Here is a 15,712-nt window from a genome sequence, read left to right as displayed (position 1 = left end):
AGGAGGCTCCCGGAGCTGGATGGGTGGAATGTGTCTGACAGGGGCTGAGGCTTCCTATGGGATTAGGTGTGGTGTGGAAACTTCTGTGAGGTTCGGGTTGGGTAGAGGGAGGAGGCAGAGGTGTTTTCTGGGATGTTGGTGCGAATTCAGGATGTTTGAAGCGGGAGGCAGAGGGCAGGGCTTCTTGGAGGGTTGGGGTCGGCTCTGGGTCTCTAAGGGGTGTAGGTATTTAGACTAGGGGCAGGGCGTGCACCAGCGCTCTGGAGCCTTCAGGTCCCCCATTCACATCTCCCCACCCCCCCAGAATGTGCCCCCCGATCTGGCCATCTGTTGCTTTGTCCTGGAGCAGTCCCTGTCCGTCCGAGCCCTGCAGGAGATGCTGGCCAACACCGTGGAGGCCGGCGTGGAGGTGAGGCTCCCACCCAGGTGGGATGGGTGGCAGGGATGGGTGGGAGGACCTGGGGGTCATTTACCATCTGTTCTTCTTCCTCTCTCTGCCCTGCCCCCCAACAGGCCCTCAATTTGGATAAGTGGGTAGGTCTGGCCTTGGGTGTCATCTGTCCTTGCCACCTCTCCTGACCCCAGGTGGGCCTGTTGGGTCCACATCCTGCACACAGGGGCTGGGGAGTCTTCCCCACCCCGGTTGTCAGGGTCTGTGGAACCCAGAACAGGCCAGGCAGGCAGGAAGGAAGGGGGTGGGGGCTTTTGAGCCCCTGTTCTCCCACCTGCTCCTTTCTCCTCTTTTCCATCCTTTCCTCCAACCCTCCTAGCTCTTCTCCGCATGGGACCTCTCCCCTCATCACCTCCCTCCATCCCAAGTGTGAGTCCCCTCCGGTCCAGGAGTGGGTCCGCCATGTGATCACGTGGCCCCATCACATGGTCCCCTCAGAGCATGGGCATGTGAGAGCTGGGATGGGGGGCATGATGCCCTCGAGTGCTGGGTGTACCCACCCACTCCCAAGAGGCGCTGAGTCTCCTTGGGCCCGGGGGTGTGTGGCAGCACAGGGCAGGTCCCTGCGGGTGATGCTCCAATGTTTAACAACTGGTAGGACAGTACCGGTGTACAGCTGTGCTATGACAGGTGAGAGCAGAGGGGGCTGAAGTCCGTGGAACACGAGATACGAGGGCTTCCCTGAGTGACCCCAGGTATCTGAACCTCTGGAAGAGGGGTTCAGCCCCCTGAGTGACTTTGGGGCCTAGTTAACAGGTTGAAGGAGGACAGAGTGGGCTTTGGGGAACAGAAAACACCCCATCCACAGGCTTCTCAGAGACACAGACCTTGCTTTCCCTGGAAGCAGGGAAACTGAGGCAGAGACTCTGCTGTGGGTCTGAGCTGAGGCTTCTTCGCATCCAGGCCTGAGCATGGTGTCTTCTGGGAAGTGTATTCCCACCTGAGATAGGCCAGATGTTTCAGGGGGGTCTATTCTCACCCTGTGTCCTCCCCTGCCCCCTGCAGTCGTCCCAGGGTGGGGGACACAGGACGCTCCTGTATGGCCATGCCATCCTGCTCCGGCACTCGCACAGCGGCATGGTAAGTGCGTCCGGGAGGGGCCAGGGGCGGGGGCAGGGGCCAGGGAGTGCAATGCCCGCCAGGTGGCTGACTCCCTCCTACAACCCTAGTACCTGAGCTGCCTCACCACCTCCCGCTCCATGACTGACAAGCTGGCCTTCGACGTGGGACTGCAGGAGGATGCAATAGGTGCAGGGGCTGGAGGGAGGGGGTACGATGGGGACGCCGCAGGCAGGGAGTTGGGATGCCGAAGGTCTGCAGAACCCCGGGAGCGGGCATGGGGGTGTTCCAGGGGCAAAGGTGGGGGGCTTTGGGGCTGAGAGTCTGGGGGTGTGGATGAACACATTCTGGACAGAGAGACTCGGGCAAGCAGGCAGAGAGTCTGAGGACAGGAACGGGGGACTGTGAGGCAGAGTTGGGGGCAGTAAGAGGAGAGCTTGGGGAGGAGAGCTTGGGACGGAGGGCTTGGGAGCCTCCGTGGCTGGGAATGCCTTGGGGAAGAGCGTTCTGGGCAGCCCTCACCCCGCCCCCACCCATAGGAGAGGCCTGTTGGTGGACGACACACCCGGCCTCCAAGCAGAGGTCGGAAGGAGAGAAGGTCCGAGTTGGGGATGACCTCATCCTCGTCAGCGTCTCCTCTGAGCGCTACCTGGTGAGTAGCACCTCCCTCACCACAGCTCCTACTGCCCCCGGGGCTGGGGGCACACGGGATCCACCCCGTCTCCTCCTCATTGCTTTGCCTGGTCTCTGGCCCCAACGTCCTGACTCCCAATTTCCAGTTTCCATCCAATTTCTGGTTTCTGACGCCCCATTTCCTGACTTGATCTCGGTTTCTTGATCTGTGACCTCTAATTTTTGGCCTCCTGTCTGCCGGTTTCCTGGCTTCCACTCTTGGTTTCTGACTCACTCTGGAACTATTGCTCACCCCCCATTACCTCTGACCACCACATCCTGGTTGCCCCCAGCACCTGTCGACGGCCAGTGGGGAGCTCCAGGTTGACGCCTCCTTCATGCAGACACTGTGGAACATGAACCCCATCTGCTCCGGCTGCGAAGAGGGTGAGGACCCCAGACCTCTGACCCCTAAGACCCCCAAAACAGACCTTCAACATTGCCCCTCAGACCCCAAACCAAGATCTCCAAATTATGAACCTCACACTTAGATCTCCAACTGACCGCCAATCTGGAACCCTAGAGCTCAGACCTCGAAAGCTAAAACTCAGTATCAGACTCCTAATTCAGACCCCAAAGCTCACATGCCAAACTCAGGTCCTGGAGGTCAGACCCCTAAACTCAGACCCAAAGCTTAGAACATCGAATTTGTAGCTTATCCCTCAGACCCCAAGCCTCAGATGACAAGCACATGCGACCTCAGCCCCCCAAAACCAGCCCCCCAAATTCAAACTCAGATCCCCAAACTAAGAACACTAATTCAGACCCCAAACCTCAGCCAATCAACTTCACACCTCCAACTTTAACCTCAAATCTCCAAAATCATCTCCCAGTTTTCAGACCCCCATGCTGAGACCCTAAAGCATGAACCCAAAACTTTGAACCCAATTCTCACACCCCAAACCTCAGAGCCCTAAGCCAGACCCAAGCTGAGACTCAAGCCACAGATCTCGAAACTCAGGCCTTAATCTCAGACCCTGAAACTCAGACCCACCAACTTCTAACTACAAAGCTCACATCTCCCCAGACTCAGACCCCAGAGCTAACCCTTCCAAACCTCAGACCTCAAACCTCAGATACCAGCCTCAGACCTCCAAAATAACACTCAAAATTCCGACCCTGACTTCAGACCCAACCATCCTACCTCTAAACCCAGACCCCCATATCAAGCCCTGGAACTCAAACCTCAGAATCAGGGAACATTAGACCCAAATCTCTAATGACATTCTCTGAACCCAACCTCGACAATCCAGACTGAGACCTTTCAACCCCAGACCCACAAACCTCCCAACCTCAGCCCTGCACACCCAGACCCCCAACATTAGATCCCCAACCTCAGACCCCAAATCTCATGCCCCTACTTCAGGCCTCAATCTGAGCCCAAATCTCAGACTACCACTTTGTACCCTGAAACTCAGATCTCCATCTGCAGATCCCCAAACCCAGCCCCCAGCTTCCCACAGGGCAGAAGCAGGGCCTGCAAACTCCACTGTGGCTCCCAGGCCTTTCTGGGGCTCCAGCTTCCCGATGACCACTTTCCTTTGCTCCTGTCCAGGCTATGTGACCGGGGGCCACGTGCTCCGCCTCTTTCACGGACACATGGATGAATGTCTGACCATTTCCCCTGCTGACAGTGATGACCAGCGCAGGTCTGGGCTTGGGGACAAGAGGGTCTGGTGTCTTCGGGCCAGAAGGGGGATGGCAAAGGTTGGCTAGGGGGGCCTGGAACCCTAGGATTAGGGATCAGATTCTGGGGGGCTGGAGCCTGAACTCTTGACCTCACCCTCTTCCATGTACCCAGACTTGTCTACTATGAGGGGGGATCTGTGTGCACCCACGCCCGCTCCCTCTGGAGACTGGAGCCACTGAGAATCAGGTAGGGGGCAGGGGCAGAGGAGGCAGGCTGGGGGAGGGGCTGGGGTTCCTGGGGGCCCTGGGAGGAGAAGAGTGTCTTGAAGGAAGAACTGAGGAAGAGTCTGGAGGGTTTTGAGGGAAAATCTGGGGAGCCTAGGAGAGCAATAAAGGTCCTCAGGGTCCTAGAATCCTGGAGGAAAAAGAGGTCTTGGGGGTAGTGGAGGTTCCTGAGGGAGAGATCAGGGTCTCGAGTGAAACTGTGGGGAAAGGAGGGGAGAAAATGACAGATCTGGGAAAACTGGAGACACTGAAATCATCTGGGCAGCCCTGAGGAAGTGGTGAGGGCCTGAGAGAAGATTGGGGTTCTTAAAGGAAGGCTGGGGGTCCTAAGAAGGATTTGAGGGCTCCAAGGAAGATTTGGGCACCCTGGAACAGGGCTGAGGGCTTGAGGAGGTTTCAACCAAGACTATGGTGCCCATGGGAGAATTGGGGGGCCTCTGACCTCTCCCTCGTCCTCACCCTCTGCAGCTGGAGTGGGAGCCACCTGCGCTGGGGCCAGCCACTCCGCATCCGGCATGTCACCACCGGGCGGTACTTGGCGCTCATTGAGGACCAGGGCCTAGTGGTGGTTGACGCCAGCAAGGCCCACACCAAGGCCACTTCCTTCTGCTTCCGAATCTCCAAGGTCGGTGGGGTCAGGATACCCTCCCTCAGCTGGAGTCCCAAATCCCGCCCCAGCCCCCCACCACTCTGCAGTATCTTGGGGGGGCTCCCCCATTAAATGCACAAGCAGAGGAGGCTGACCTCTGTCCCCTGCCCCTGTAGGAGAAGCTGGATACGGCCCCCAAGCGGGATGTGGAGGGCATGGGCCCCCCTGAAATCAAATACGGGGAGTCACTGTGCTTTGTGCAGCACGTGGCCTCAGGCCTGTGGCTCACCTATGCTGCCTCGGACCCCAAGGCCCTGCGGCTCGGCGTGCTCAAGAAGAAGGTGGGCACCTGGCAGAGGGAAGGGGTGGGGTACAGGCTGGGGCAGGAAGGGGACTGGGGGTGATGATGCTTGAGCCTTTAGGAGTTTGAGGATGGGATTGAGAGAAAGACAAAGACTGAGAGAGAAACTGAGATTGAGAGAGACAGGAAAAAAGAAAGAATACATATATGAAGAGAGAGAGAGAAGTATAGACAGACATGGAGACAGACAAATAGAGAAAGATAGAAACAGAGAGACAGAAATAAGAAAGACAGAGGTGGAGAGAAAAAGATGAATAATAACAGACTGAGAATAACATTCAACCAATTATTGAGTACCCCAAACCAATTATGGAGTACCCCAGTTGTTGTGGATGTATGTGTGGACAAATAGGTGAGCTTTACAACCTGTTCCCTGCCTTCCTGTGCTCAGACACTGTGACTAAACCCTCTCTAATGAAGTACACAGTTTCACAACCAAACAGTGGGAAAGCTACTTTTGACAGAGGGAACAGCACGTGCAAAGGCCCTGAAGTTGGGATGAGGTTGGTCTGTTGCAATCACTGAAAGGAGATCTAGTTTGGCTGGAGGAGAGTGAGCGAGGGGTGAGTCGTGGGAGATGGGGACAGAGAGGGGATGGGAAGAGATCAGGTAGAGCCTTGTGGGCCACTGGGGAGGGTCCTGGCTTTTACTCTGGATGAGATGGAGCCACAAGATGGTCTTGAGCAGGCCAGGGCACGGGGGGCGACCTGATTCAGGTTCACAGGGTTCTTGAGCTGCTTATGGGAACAGACTATGGGGGTGGGCAGAGCTGGAGAAGGAAGACCAGGGCAGGTCTGCACTGGTGCACGGGGAGGATGACAGTGGACAGCAGCAGGGTGGGGACTGTGGAGTGAGGAAAGGGGGCAGAGTCTGGTTGTATTCTGAGGGCAGAGCCAACAGGATTTTCTGACAGATTGGATATCAGGGTGAGAGGGAGAGGGATTGAGGATGAGACCATGATTTTTGTCCTTTTTTGCCCTGAGCAGCTGGAAGAAGGGAAGTGCCATTAACTAAGTCAGGGACAGCCAAGTATCAGCTCAGGAGGACGGGCCCCAATGCCTAGAACAGAGCCACTCAATAGACTTGCTGAGTGAATCAGTGAGAAGACTAGGGCGGCACCTGTTTGTGAAAAATGAGGCTGAAGTTGGATACAAGAGCAGAGGATGTAGAGACGGGCCTGGGCCAGGGAGGGCAATGTGGGAGTCGTCAGCAGGTGGATGGTATTTACAGCTGCTGGACTGGATGGGGTCCTGGGGAGGTCAGCTCAGGGGAAAGCCGGCAGCCATGATGGTCTCACCTCCCAGAAAGGTGTTCAGGTGTTCTGTCTGGGACATGTTAAGTTTGGGGTGCCATTAGAGCTTTCTGGTGGGGGGATGTTAAGTCAGTAGTAGATACAAATGGAGAGGGTCTGGCCTGGAGACAGACAAGATAGAGAGAGACAGAGAGGGAGAGACAGGGAGAATCAAAGAGGGACAGAGAAAGAGAGAAAGAAAGACAGAGGTAGAGAGAGAGATGGACATAGAGACAGAGAGGGAGAGACAGGGAGAAAGAGACAGAGCATGGGATAGGCATGAGAGAGACAAAGACAGACAGACAGAAACAAAGAGGACAGAGACAGAGAGTGAGAGGAGAGACCTAGAGGGGGGGAAAAGAGAGGGGGTTGAGAATGAAAGACACAGGGACAGATGAAGAGGGACTGGGGGCGGAGCTGGCAGAGAGATTCCGTAGAGGATGGGGGCAATTTGGGGGCTAGAGTCTGGGTGGAGGCCTGGGGAGCATGGCCCTGGGTGGCTGAGCCCCCTCCTGACGTCTCTCTCCCACCACTGTCAGGCCATTCTGCACCAGGAGGGCCACATGGACGATACTCTGTCACTGACCCGCTGTCAGCAGGAGGAATCCCAGGCCGCCCGCATGATCTACAGCACTGGCGGCCTCTACAACCACTTCATCAAGTGCGCCGCCCCGCCCGCTCTGCCCTGGGGGGCCAGGCCACACACCTTGACCCCACGCTCCTGGTGTTCATGCGCCCGACCATTTAATCTCTACCTCTGACATTCACCCCTCTTACATACACAAACTCCTGACCTCTACATACTTGACCCCTAATCTGACCTCGACAGCTATGACTTTGACTTCACACCCCTGACACCCTCGACCCTGGACCTCCCTAGCCCTGACCTCTGCTTTCATGACCTGTCCCTACGCAGGCGTGGGTCCCAGGCCCAGCTCTGCCCTTGGCCACTGTGTCACCTCGGGCCAATCAATGCCCTTCTCTCTCTGCGTCTCAGTCTCTCTCTCTGTTAAATAGGTGTGTCTGTGGGAGTCTGGCAGGGACCGGGGGTGGGTGGGGGCGGGACACTCACAGTGTTCCCGGACCCTCACTGATCAGTGCGCCGTCTCCGCAGGGGCCTGGACAGCTTCAGCGGAAAGCCGAGGGGCTCGGGGTCTCCGGCTGGCACAGCGCTGCCTCTCGAGGGCGTCATCCTGAGCCTGCAGGACCTCATCGGCTACTTCGAGCCACCCTCCGAGGAGCTGCAGCATGAGGAGAAGCAGAGCAAGCTGCGCAGCCTGCGCAACCGCCAGAGCCTCTTCCAGGAGGAGGTGCGGCCGCGGCCCGGGAGGGCGGGGTCTGTGGGCGCGGGGGCGGGGTCTTCAGAGGGGCGGAGCCTGCCGGACCCGGGGAAGCAGTGGTCTGAGAGGGGGCGGGGCAGGTGGAGGGGCAGGAGGAAGGCCCTGGCCTGGGTGAACAGGGCGGGGAGGCGGGTCGTAGGGGACACGCGAGGGGGCGGAGCCTTGAAGCGGGTCCGGAGCGGGTTGGTGGGCGAGGCTTTGGTGAGGGGCGGGGCCTGTGAGAGCAAGGTGGAACCGGAACCTGAAGGCGGGGGCAGGACTTGTTCCCTCTCCTGGGAGGACGGGACGGGGTGAGGGTAAGCTCTGGGCCAAGGCAAGCCGGTGGAGGCAAGCCTTGGGAAGAAGTCCGAGGCTGAGCTACTAGACTCAGGGGGCGGTGTCTGTAGGGGTAGTGCCTGCGGGGTGGGAGGATAGAACCAGAGTGGGGCATGGTGGGGGGCAGGGCCAGAGAGGTGGGCTTTTGGGTGGGAGGATAGTGTAGGGCGGGACCTCAGCTTGGGTCAGAGGCTGGGGGTCTGTGTGTTGTGAGAGGAGACGTGGTGGGCTCCGCTCAGCACGGAGTCTGAGTGCGAGGGGCCGAGAGGGGTGGAAGACGGGCTGCACAAAGGTCCGGGGTCTGATGTCTCCTCAGGGTGATTGGGGAGCATGTTCATTTAAAGGCTTCGAAGTTGGCCCCGCTCCTCTCCAGGGGCTCCCATTGTGATGGGGGTGGCAGACCTAGAAATGACGATAGTAACAACAACAAAACTTACTAATGGAGTGGGATTAGTATATGCAAAGTGTTTAGAACAGTCACAGCACATAGTAGATGCTAAATAAATGTCAGTGGTTATTGTTACTTTGAATTTAGCTCTTACTGTGTGTTATGGGTGTTATATACCTGACATCCTCCCCATAACCCCATGGGGGATTGTAATTCCCATATTACAGATGGGTCACTGAAGCGCAGAGAGATTAAATAACAGCCATTGCTGAACAAATATACCAGGGGGGATATAGCTGTCAAGAAAACAGACAAAAATCCCTGTCCTTATGGAGTTGACGTGGGGCGGGAGGATAAATGAGCAATAAAATAGGAGGATTATGTGGTATATTAGATGATGATAAGGAGAAAAACAAAGCAGGGCAGGGACTTCCCTGGTGGTCCAGTGGTTAAGAATCCACCTTCCAAAGCAGGGGACGCGGGTTCGATTCCTGGTGGGGGAACTGAGATCCCACATGCCGCGGGGCAACTAAGCCTGTGCGCTCTAGAGCCCACGTGCCGTAACTACTGAGCCTGTGCGCTCTGGAGCCCGCGCGCCACAACTAGAGAGAAGCCCACGTGCCACAACGAAAGATCCTGCATGCTGCAACAAAGATCCTGCAACTAGGCTCCGCAACTAAGACCCTACGCAGCCAAATAAATAAAGAAATAAATATTAAAAAAAAAAAAAAGCAAGCAGGGCAGCGGTAGGGAGTGCTGGGGTTGTTGCAGTTTAAAATACAGTAGTCAGGGAGGGTCACCTGAATGAAGAGAGGCAGCCATGTGTACACCTGAGGGAGGGACAGAGGGGAGATAGAGCAAGTACACGGACCATGAAGTGGGAGTGTGCCTGGATAGCAAGGAGGCCGGGATGACTGGAACTGGGTGAGCTAGGGCAAGAGTGGGAGGAGACGAGCACAGAGAGGTGACAAAGGCCAGGCCATGGTGAGGACTTGCGGTTTGGGAGCCACAGAAGGGTTAGGTCTTTGAAAGTCACAACGAGTTAGGGGCAGAGCCACTGTGTGTGACTCCAACTGGTTGATGCACTGCATCTCTTACTACGGGCCCAGGATACAGATAAGACAATTATCATAGCAGCCCAGTTGTCCACCACCACTGGAACGAATCCACACACGTGGCATATCCGTACGATGGCTATGGATACTACTCAGCAATGAAAATGAACAAACGACAACCCCATGAAACAATGCTCTTAATCTTAAAGCGTAATATTGAGAGAATTCCCTGGTGGTCAAGTGGTTGGGACGCGGCGCTTTCACTGACAAGGTCTCGGTTCGATCCCTAGTCGGGGAACTGAGATCCTGCAAGCCGCTCAGTGCGGCCAAATAAATAAATAGAAAAAAAAATTTTTTTTTTAAAGTAATGTTGAGCAAAAGAATCCATGTGCAGAAGAATACTTACTGTACATCTCAAGTTCAAAAACAGGCAGAATTTTACTAGACTGTTTACGAATGCAGGCATAGGTAGTAAAAATAGAAAAACAAGGAAAGGATTTCCATAAAAGTCAGGATAACGGTTATCCCTAGCAGAGAGGGTTGTGTAACAGGAGGGGCATCGAGGTGACTTCTGGGAGGCTAGCAATGCTCTCTTTCTTGACCTCGGTCATGGTTACACAAGTGTTCTTCCATATTTATTTGTGAAACCATATACATTTGATCTTTATTATTTCCAGATTCTGTATTTGCAAATATGCCTACTTGCTAAAATTTATCTGTAACCTCCAAATCGATGCTTGCAGAATATTTGTAGTCATTTGTGGACATGTGCAGAGAGGCCAAAAATTTAAGTCATTTGATGTTGTGTTTCCAGCTGAGGTTGAACAAGGCGACGATCTGCCTTGTTATTTCAACTCTCACCTGTAAGCAAGTGTCCTTTTCGTGGTGTATTTAGTGCCACACTTTTCACATTTTTGTGCTTTTTGTTAATTTCACTGATTAAAATGGCCCCTAAGCACAGTGGCGAAGCGCTGTCTAGTGTTCCTAAGTGCAAGAAGGCTGTGATGTGCCTTACTGAGAAAATATGTGTTAAAGAAAAGCTTCACTGAAGCATGAGTTACAGTGCTGTTGGTTGTGAGTTTAATGTTAATGAATCAACAACGTCTATTAAATTAGTGTCTTTAAACAGAAACGCACATAAAACGAGAGTGTGTATTGATTGATGGATTGATGAAAATGTTGTGCTCAGAGACTCAGAGAAACCCCCTGTGTTTCCCCTGGGAGCCTTGGTTCTCAGGATTCACTCAGTGCTCACGGCGACTTTGCAGAACCTAACTACTATGAAAAACAAGAATAGACTGTGTATGTTTTATGTGCTTTTCTGTATGTCTGTTATAATTCAAAATAAAAGAAGATGAAAGGTTAAAATGTTTTTTAAAAAAAGAGAGAGAAGGCAAAAATCTCTCTGATGGTTGGTGTGGAGAGTGAGCTGGGCCAGTGGGACCAGGAGTAGGGTCCTTGGAGGTGGAAAGGAAGGAAAGAAAATACTGGAAGGAGAAGCACAGATTCAGTCCTGATGTTAATAGGGTTGTATTATGTTGGGGACAGAGGCAGAGTGGGACAAGGCCAGGTCTGGAGAGCCGAGGAGGAGAGGAGAGAGTTGGGAGTGAAGGTGCACACAGATGGCTCTGGTTTAGACCTGGGGACACCCAGTCACTAGTTGTTGAAGGAATATGAATTAGCAAGTCCAAGAAAGGCAAGGAAGGGAGGGCCTGGGATTCCTGTGATGAAACCCCCTGTTTTCTCTACCCCAGGGGATGCTCTCCCTGGTCCTGAACTGCATCGACCGCCTAAATGTTTACACCACTGCTGCCCACTTTGCCGAATTTGCCGGGGAGGAGGCAGCCGAGTCCTGGAAAGAGATTGTGAACCTGCTCTATGAAATCCTGGGTGAGGGGCCCCAGACTTGACTCCCCCTGGAGCACCCCAGGTTCCCAGTCCTACTGGGTCTGACCCCTCTCTCCACCCTCAGCCTCTCTGATCCGTGGCAATCGTGCCAACTGTGCCCTCTTCTCCAACAACCTGGATTGGCTGGTCAGCAAGCTGGATCGGCTGGAGGCCTCCTCGGGTAGGAGAACCCAGGCGGAGGGGATGGGGACCTGCGGGGATGGGAGGACTGCAGCCGCCTCACCTCTCACTCTGATCCGTGTGCAGGGATCCTGGAGGTGCTGTACTGTGTCCTGATTGAGAGTCCCGAGGTCCTGAACATCATCCAGGAGAACCACATCAAGTCCATCATCTCCCTCCTGGACAAGCATGGGAGGAACCACAAGGTTGGCCTCTCATCCCTGACCTCTTATCCCCTGAATTCTGAACCCTGACCTTTCCCCATGGCCCTCAAATTGCCCCCATTTCCCCATCTTATCTCTTACCTGGACTCCTCTACCACAAGCTTCCGTCTCAACACAAAGGTCTCAAACTCACGGTTCTTAAATGGATTCTGGGCCACAGATGTGCTTCATTAGCTCTTTGAAGTATTTTTTCAATTTCTAATTTTGTAGCCTTTAGGGGGGCTGCATAGACACTCTCCAGTTTGCCCCAAGTGCTACTGGTTCCCACTGAATTATTTCTAACCACTTCACATATTTACATTATCTACCTGGCCCCTGAAGACGCAAGTTCGCAACCTCCACTGATCTAAACCTCATCTGTGCTCTCTCCCTGACCGACCCTTTCACTCTTCCCGCTGACCTCTGACCTCTTACCCCAGTCTTTTTTTTTTTTTTTGGCCAAGCCATGTGGCTTGCGGGATCTTAGTTCCCCAACCAACGATCGAACCCAGGGAAGCTCAGAGTCCTGACCACTGGACCGCCAGGGAATTCCTCAGTCTCTCTTTTCTTACATTGCTGATGTCTTATCCCAATTCATACGGCCCCCGCCTCTTGCCTGATGTTTCTCTTTGACCCCGATCTCTCTCTGTGACCCCTGACCTCCCACTTTCACCACCTCTTCTCAGTCAAAAGCTCCATCTCCCATCCTGGCATATCATCCTTCTGGTTTCCCACTCTGGGTCTTCCATGGACAACGCCCCCCGCCCCCCCGCCCAGGTGCCCTCACACCCTGACCTCTGACCTTGACCTCCAGGTGCTGGATGTGCTGTGTTCCCTGTGTGTGTGCAATGGCGTGGCCGTGCGCTCCAACCAAGATCTCATCACTGAGAACTTGCTCCCTGGCCGCGAGCTTCTGCTGCAGACAAACCTCATCAACTTTGTCACCAGGTCTGGCCCCTAACCCCTGACCCCAGAACTCAGAACCTCTCAATCCCCTCCCTGACTCAGACTCCACACCCAGGTGGATGGGCCTTCCTCCATGTCCCACCCCGGTCCCCACAGCTGTCCCCAGCTCACCCCTGGCTTCTCATTCCTCTTGTCCTCTCTCCCTGCTCCATTTCTGCCTCTGTCTCTTCCTCCCTCTTTCTTTCTTTCTGTGTTTGCTCTTTTTGTCTTCGTCTGTCTGTCTCTCTCTCTTTCTCCTCCATCTCTTTTTCCCGGTCTCTCTCCCATCTCTCTCTTCTCTGTCCTTTGATGCCTCTCTGTCTCTGTCTCTGCTTTCTCTCTCTGTTTCTGTGTCTCTGCTTTTCTCTTTTTCTTGTGTATGTATATCTTTGTCTTTCTCCCTTCCTCTCCCGCCCCCCACTGGCCTGGGTCTCCTCTCCATCCCTCCTTCATCCTCCTCTCCTGTCCTGTCTCTCCTACAGCATCCGCCCCAACATTTTTGTGGGCCGAGCAGAGGGCTCCACGCAGTACCTCAAGTGGTACTTTGAGGTGATGGTGGACGAGGTGGTTCCATTCCTGACAGCTCAGGCCACCCACCTGCGGGTGGGCTGGGCCCTCACTGAGGGCTACAGCCCGTACCCTGGGGGCGGCGAGGGCTGGGGCGGCAACGGGGTCGGCGATGACCTCTATTCCTACGGCTTTGATGGGCTGCATCTCTGGACAGGTACCTGGACCCTTCTAGGGGACCCTCAACCCTGACCATTGACCCAGGGCTTCTAGGCTCTCACCACATGCCTTGGGGTTCTTGGGATCCTGACCCCCAAACAGGCTAACTTTGACCCCTTACTCCTCATTTCCCAAGACCCTAACCCTAGAGCTTTCAGAATCTTGGCTCGAACCTGTTTCTTCATAGCCTCCAGAACTCTGACCCCAGAGGATGTCAGATCTCTGACCCTAGAGATCCCAGAAAACTGCCCTGATTATTATGATCTCTGATCTTTGACTTATGCCCCCAAAGGTTCCAGAATCCTAACTCCAAGACGACTTTAATCTTTGACCCCCACACCTCTCAGGAACCTAACCTCAGGGGAAACTTGACCTCTGCCTCTAATCTCTAAGGAACACTTGAGCTTAGAGTTTCTAGGGTCCAGACCCCATAGGATCCTCTAATACCTGCCCCTTGTCTCTTGAGACCATTGGTTTCATTGGACCTCTGACTTCTGACTTCTCCCTGGTGATCCTGGTGCAGGACACGTGCCACGCCTGGTGACTTCCCCAGGGCAGCACCTCCTGGCCCCCGAGGACGTGGTCAGCTGCTGCCTGGACCTCAGCGTGCCATCCATCTCCTTCCGCATCAATGGCTGTCCTGTGCAGGGTGTCTTCGAGGCCTTCAACCTTGATGGGCTCTTCTTCCCCATTGTCAGCTTCTCAGCTGGTGTCAAGTAAGGACTTGCCCCAGCCCCCTGGCCAGTCCCCAGACCTGGGACTGTCCTGAGACAGCTTCTGCAAGCACGCCATGGCCTTCTATGGGGCCAGGACCCAGCAGCCTTCTCTCAGGACTGACGGGCCAGACCCCTACATGAAGGTCCCAGTGACCTCTACATGATCCCAGACACTCTCAGTGTCCTCCCAATGACCCAGACCCTCCCAATGACCTCAGCTTCACCCCAGTCTCCAAGTGTCCCCAAGTTTCACAGTGACCTTCTAATGATTAATAAGTTTCTTCCAGTGACCTCCCAGATGACCTCTGACTCTCCCAATGATTCTATGCCATTCCAATGACCTCCAAATGATCCCAGAATCTGACAGTGATCTTCCAATGACCCCAAAGCCTCCCGGTGATCTGGGACTCTCCCAATGACTCCATGCTCTTAACAGCTTCTCAATGACCCCAGCATCTCCCAGCGATATTCTAATAGTTCCGTAATTTCCCATTGACCTCTCAACGACCACAGTTATTTCAAAGACCTCTCAGTGGCCCAGTCTTTCCCCAGTGACCCCAAGCTCTGTGAATGAGTTACTCACCATTTCAGTGGTGATTATGATTTTCTCAAGGTTACACCAGACTCTCAGTGACTTCCAAATGACCTTCTTCTTGGTCTCCCCCAAACCTTCTGGTATCTCTAAATGCTCTGTTGATGCAGGACCTCCTCCAAAGGACCTTGCCATGACCTTGGATTAAGTCCCCAGTGACCTGACCCTCACTTTCCTTTTTTAGTTTTCCAAAGATTCCTATTGGCCTCCAACATTTTCTTTGACCTTAGACTTTCCTGACTCCTAAATGACCTCCATGACGCTATGACTGTCCAGTGACCTCAGGTCTCCCCAGAACCTTCCACTGATCCCAAGATTGCTCCCTTACCCCAACTGAGTACAGACTCTCCTCTGTACACTGCCCTCACTAGTGACCCCCACTCTCCCACCTAGGGTGCGGTTCCTCCTTGGTGGCCGCCATGGCGAATTCAAGTTCCTCCCTCCACCTGGCTATTCCCCTTGTCATGAGGCTGTGCTCCCGCGAGAGCGACTCCATCTGGAGCCCATCAAGGAGTATCGGCGGGAAGGGCCCCGGGGGCCCCACCTGGTGGGCCCCAGCCGCTGCCTCTCACACACCGACTTTGTGCCCTGCCCTGTGGACACTGTCCAGGTACTGCCTGCTCTGCAAGGGTTTCCTGGAGAGGCAGACTCCCTTAGGAGCCAGGGAGATGGGGAGCTGAGCTGGAAGCTGGGGACCCTGTTGTTTAACAGGTGGGGAAACTGAGGCAGAGAGGAGGCAAAGGAATCTCTCAAGGCAGAATCTCGGTTTCAGGGAGTCCTCAGTATAGTCCCCTAAAAAAAGGACTATTATTTATTTAATTTTTAAAAAGTATTTATTTATTTATTTGCTGCTCCGAGTGGCTTGTGGGATCTTAGCTCCCCGACCAGGGATTGAACCTGGGCCGTCAGCAGTGAAAGCACGGAGTCTTAGTCACTGGACCGCCAGGGAGTTCCCTAAAAAGGACTATTATTGCCCCCAATATACAGCTGAGGAAAGTGAGGCTCAGAGAGGTTAAGCAGCCTGTGCA

General features: G+C 54.4%; 1 protein-coding gene across 2 annotated transcripts in view; it reads left to right on the top strand.

The window, feature by feature from the left end:
* The window catches only part of RYR1 (ryanodine receptor 1), a 116,670-nt gene that overhangs the window by 5,866 nt on the left and 95,092 nt on the right, over window positions 1–15,712 (top strand). For both annotated transcript variants that reach the window (XM_036832499.1, XM_036832498.1), the window contains exons 3-20: window positions 305–409; window positions 1,457–1,531; window positions 1,621–1,699; window positions 2,050–2,162; window positions 2,476–2,569; window positions 3,738–3,831; window positions 3,984–4,058; window positions 4,565–4,721; window positions 4,862–5,026; window positions 6,877–6,998; window positions 7,452–7,647; window positions 11,190–11,325; window positions 11,408–11,503; window positions 11,590–11,708; window positions 12,520–12,653; window positions 13,133–13,374; window positions 13,900–14,092; window positions 15,078–15,294. In XM_036832499.1, coding sequence (XP_036688394.1) covers window positions 305–409; window positions 1,457–1,531; window positions 1,621–1,699; window positions 2,050–2,162; window positions 2,476–2,569; window positions 3,738–3,831; window positions 3,984–4,058; window positions 4,565–4,721; window positions 4,862–5,026; window positions 6,877–6,998; window positions 7,452–7,647; window positions 11,190–11,325; window positions 11,408–11,503; window positions 11,590–11,708; window positions 12,520–12,653; window positions 13,133–13,374; window positions 13,900–14,092; window positions 15,078–15,294 — 2,412 coding nt within the window. The remainder of the gene's footprint in view (window positions 1–304; window positions 410–1,456; window positions 1,532–1,620; window positions 1,700–2,049; window positions 2,163–2,475; window positions 2,570–3,737; window positions 3,832–3,983; window positions 4,059–4,564; window positions 4,722–4,861; window positions 5,027–6,876; window positions 6,999–7,451; window positions 7,648–11,189; window positions 11,326–11,407; window positions 11,504–11,589; window positions 11,709–12,519; window positions 12,654–13,132; window positions 13,375–13,899; window positions 14,093–15,077; window positions 15,295–15,712) is intronic.

The sequence above is a fragment of the Balaenoptera musculus genome, chromosome 19 (genome assembly GCF_009873245.2).
Source record: "Balaenoptera musculus isolate JJ_BM4_2016_0621 chromosome 19, mBalMus1.pri.v3, whole genome shotgun sequence".
Taxonomy (NCBI): domain Eukaryota; kingdom Metazoa; phylum Chordata; class Mammalia; order Artiodactyla; family Balaenopteridae; genus Balaenoptera; species Balaenoptera musculus.
This window is presented reverse-complemented; position numbering and strand designations above follow the sequence as displayed.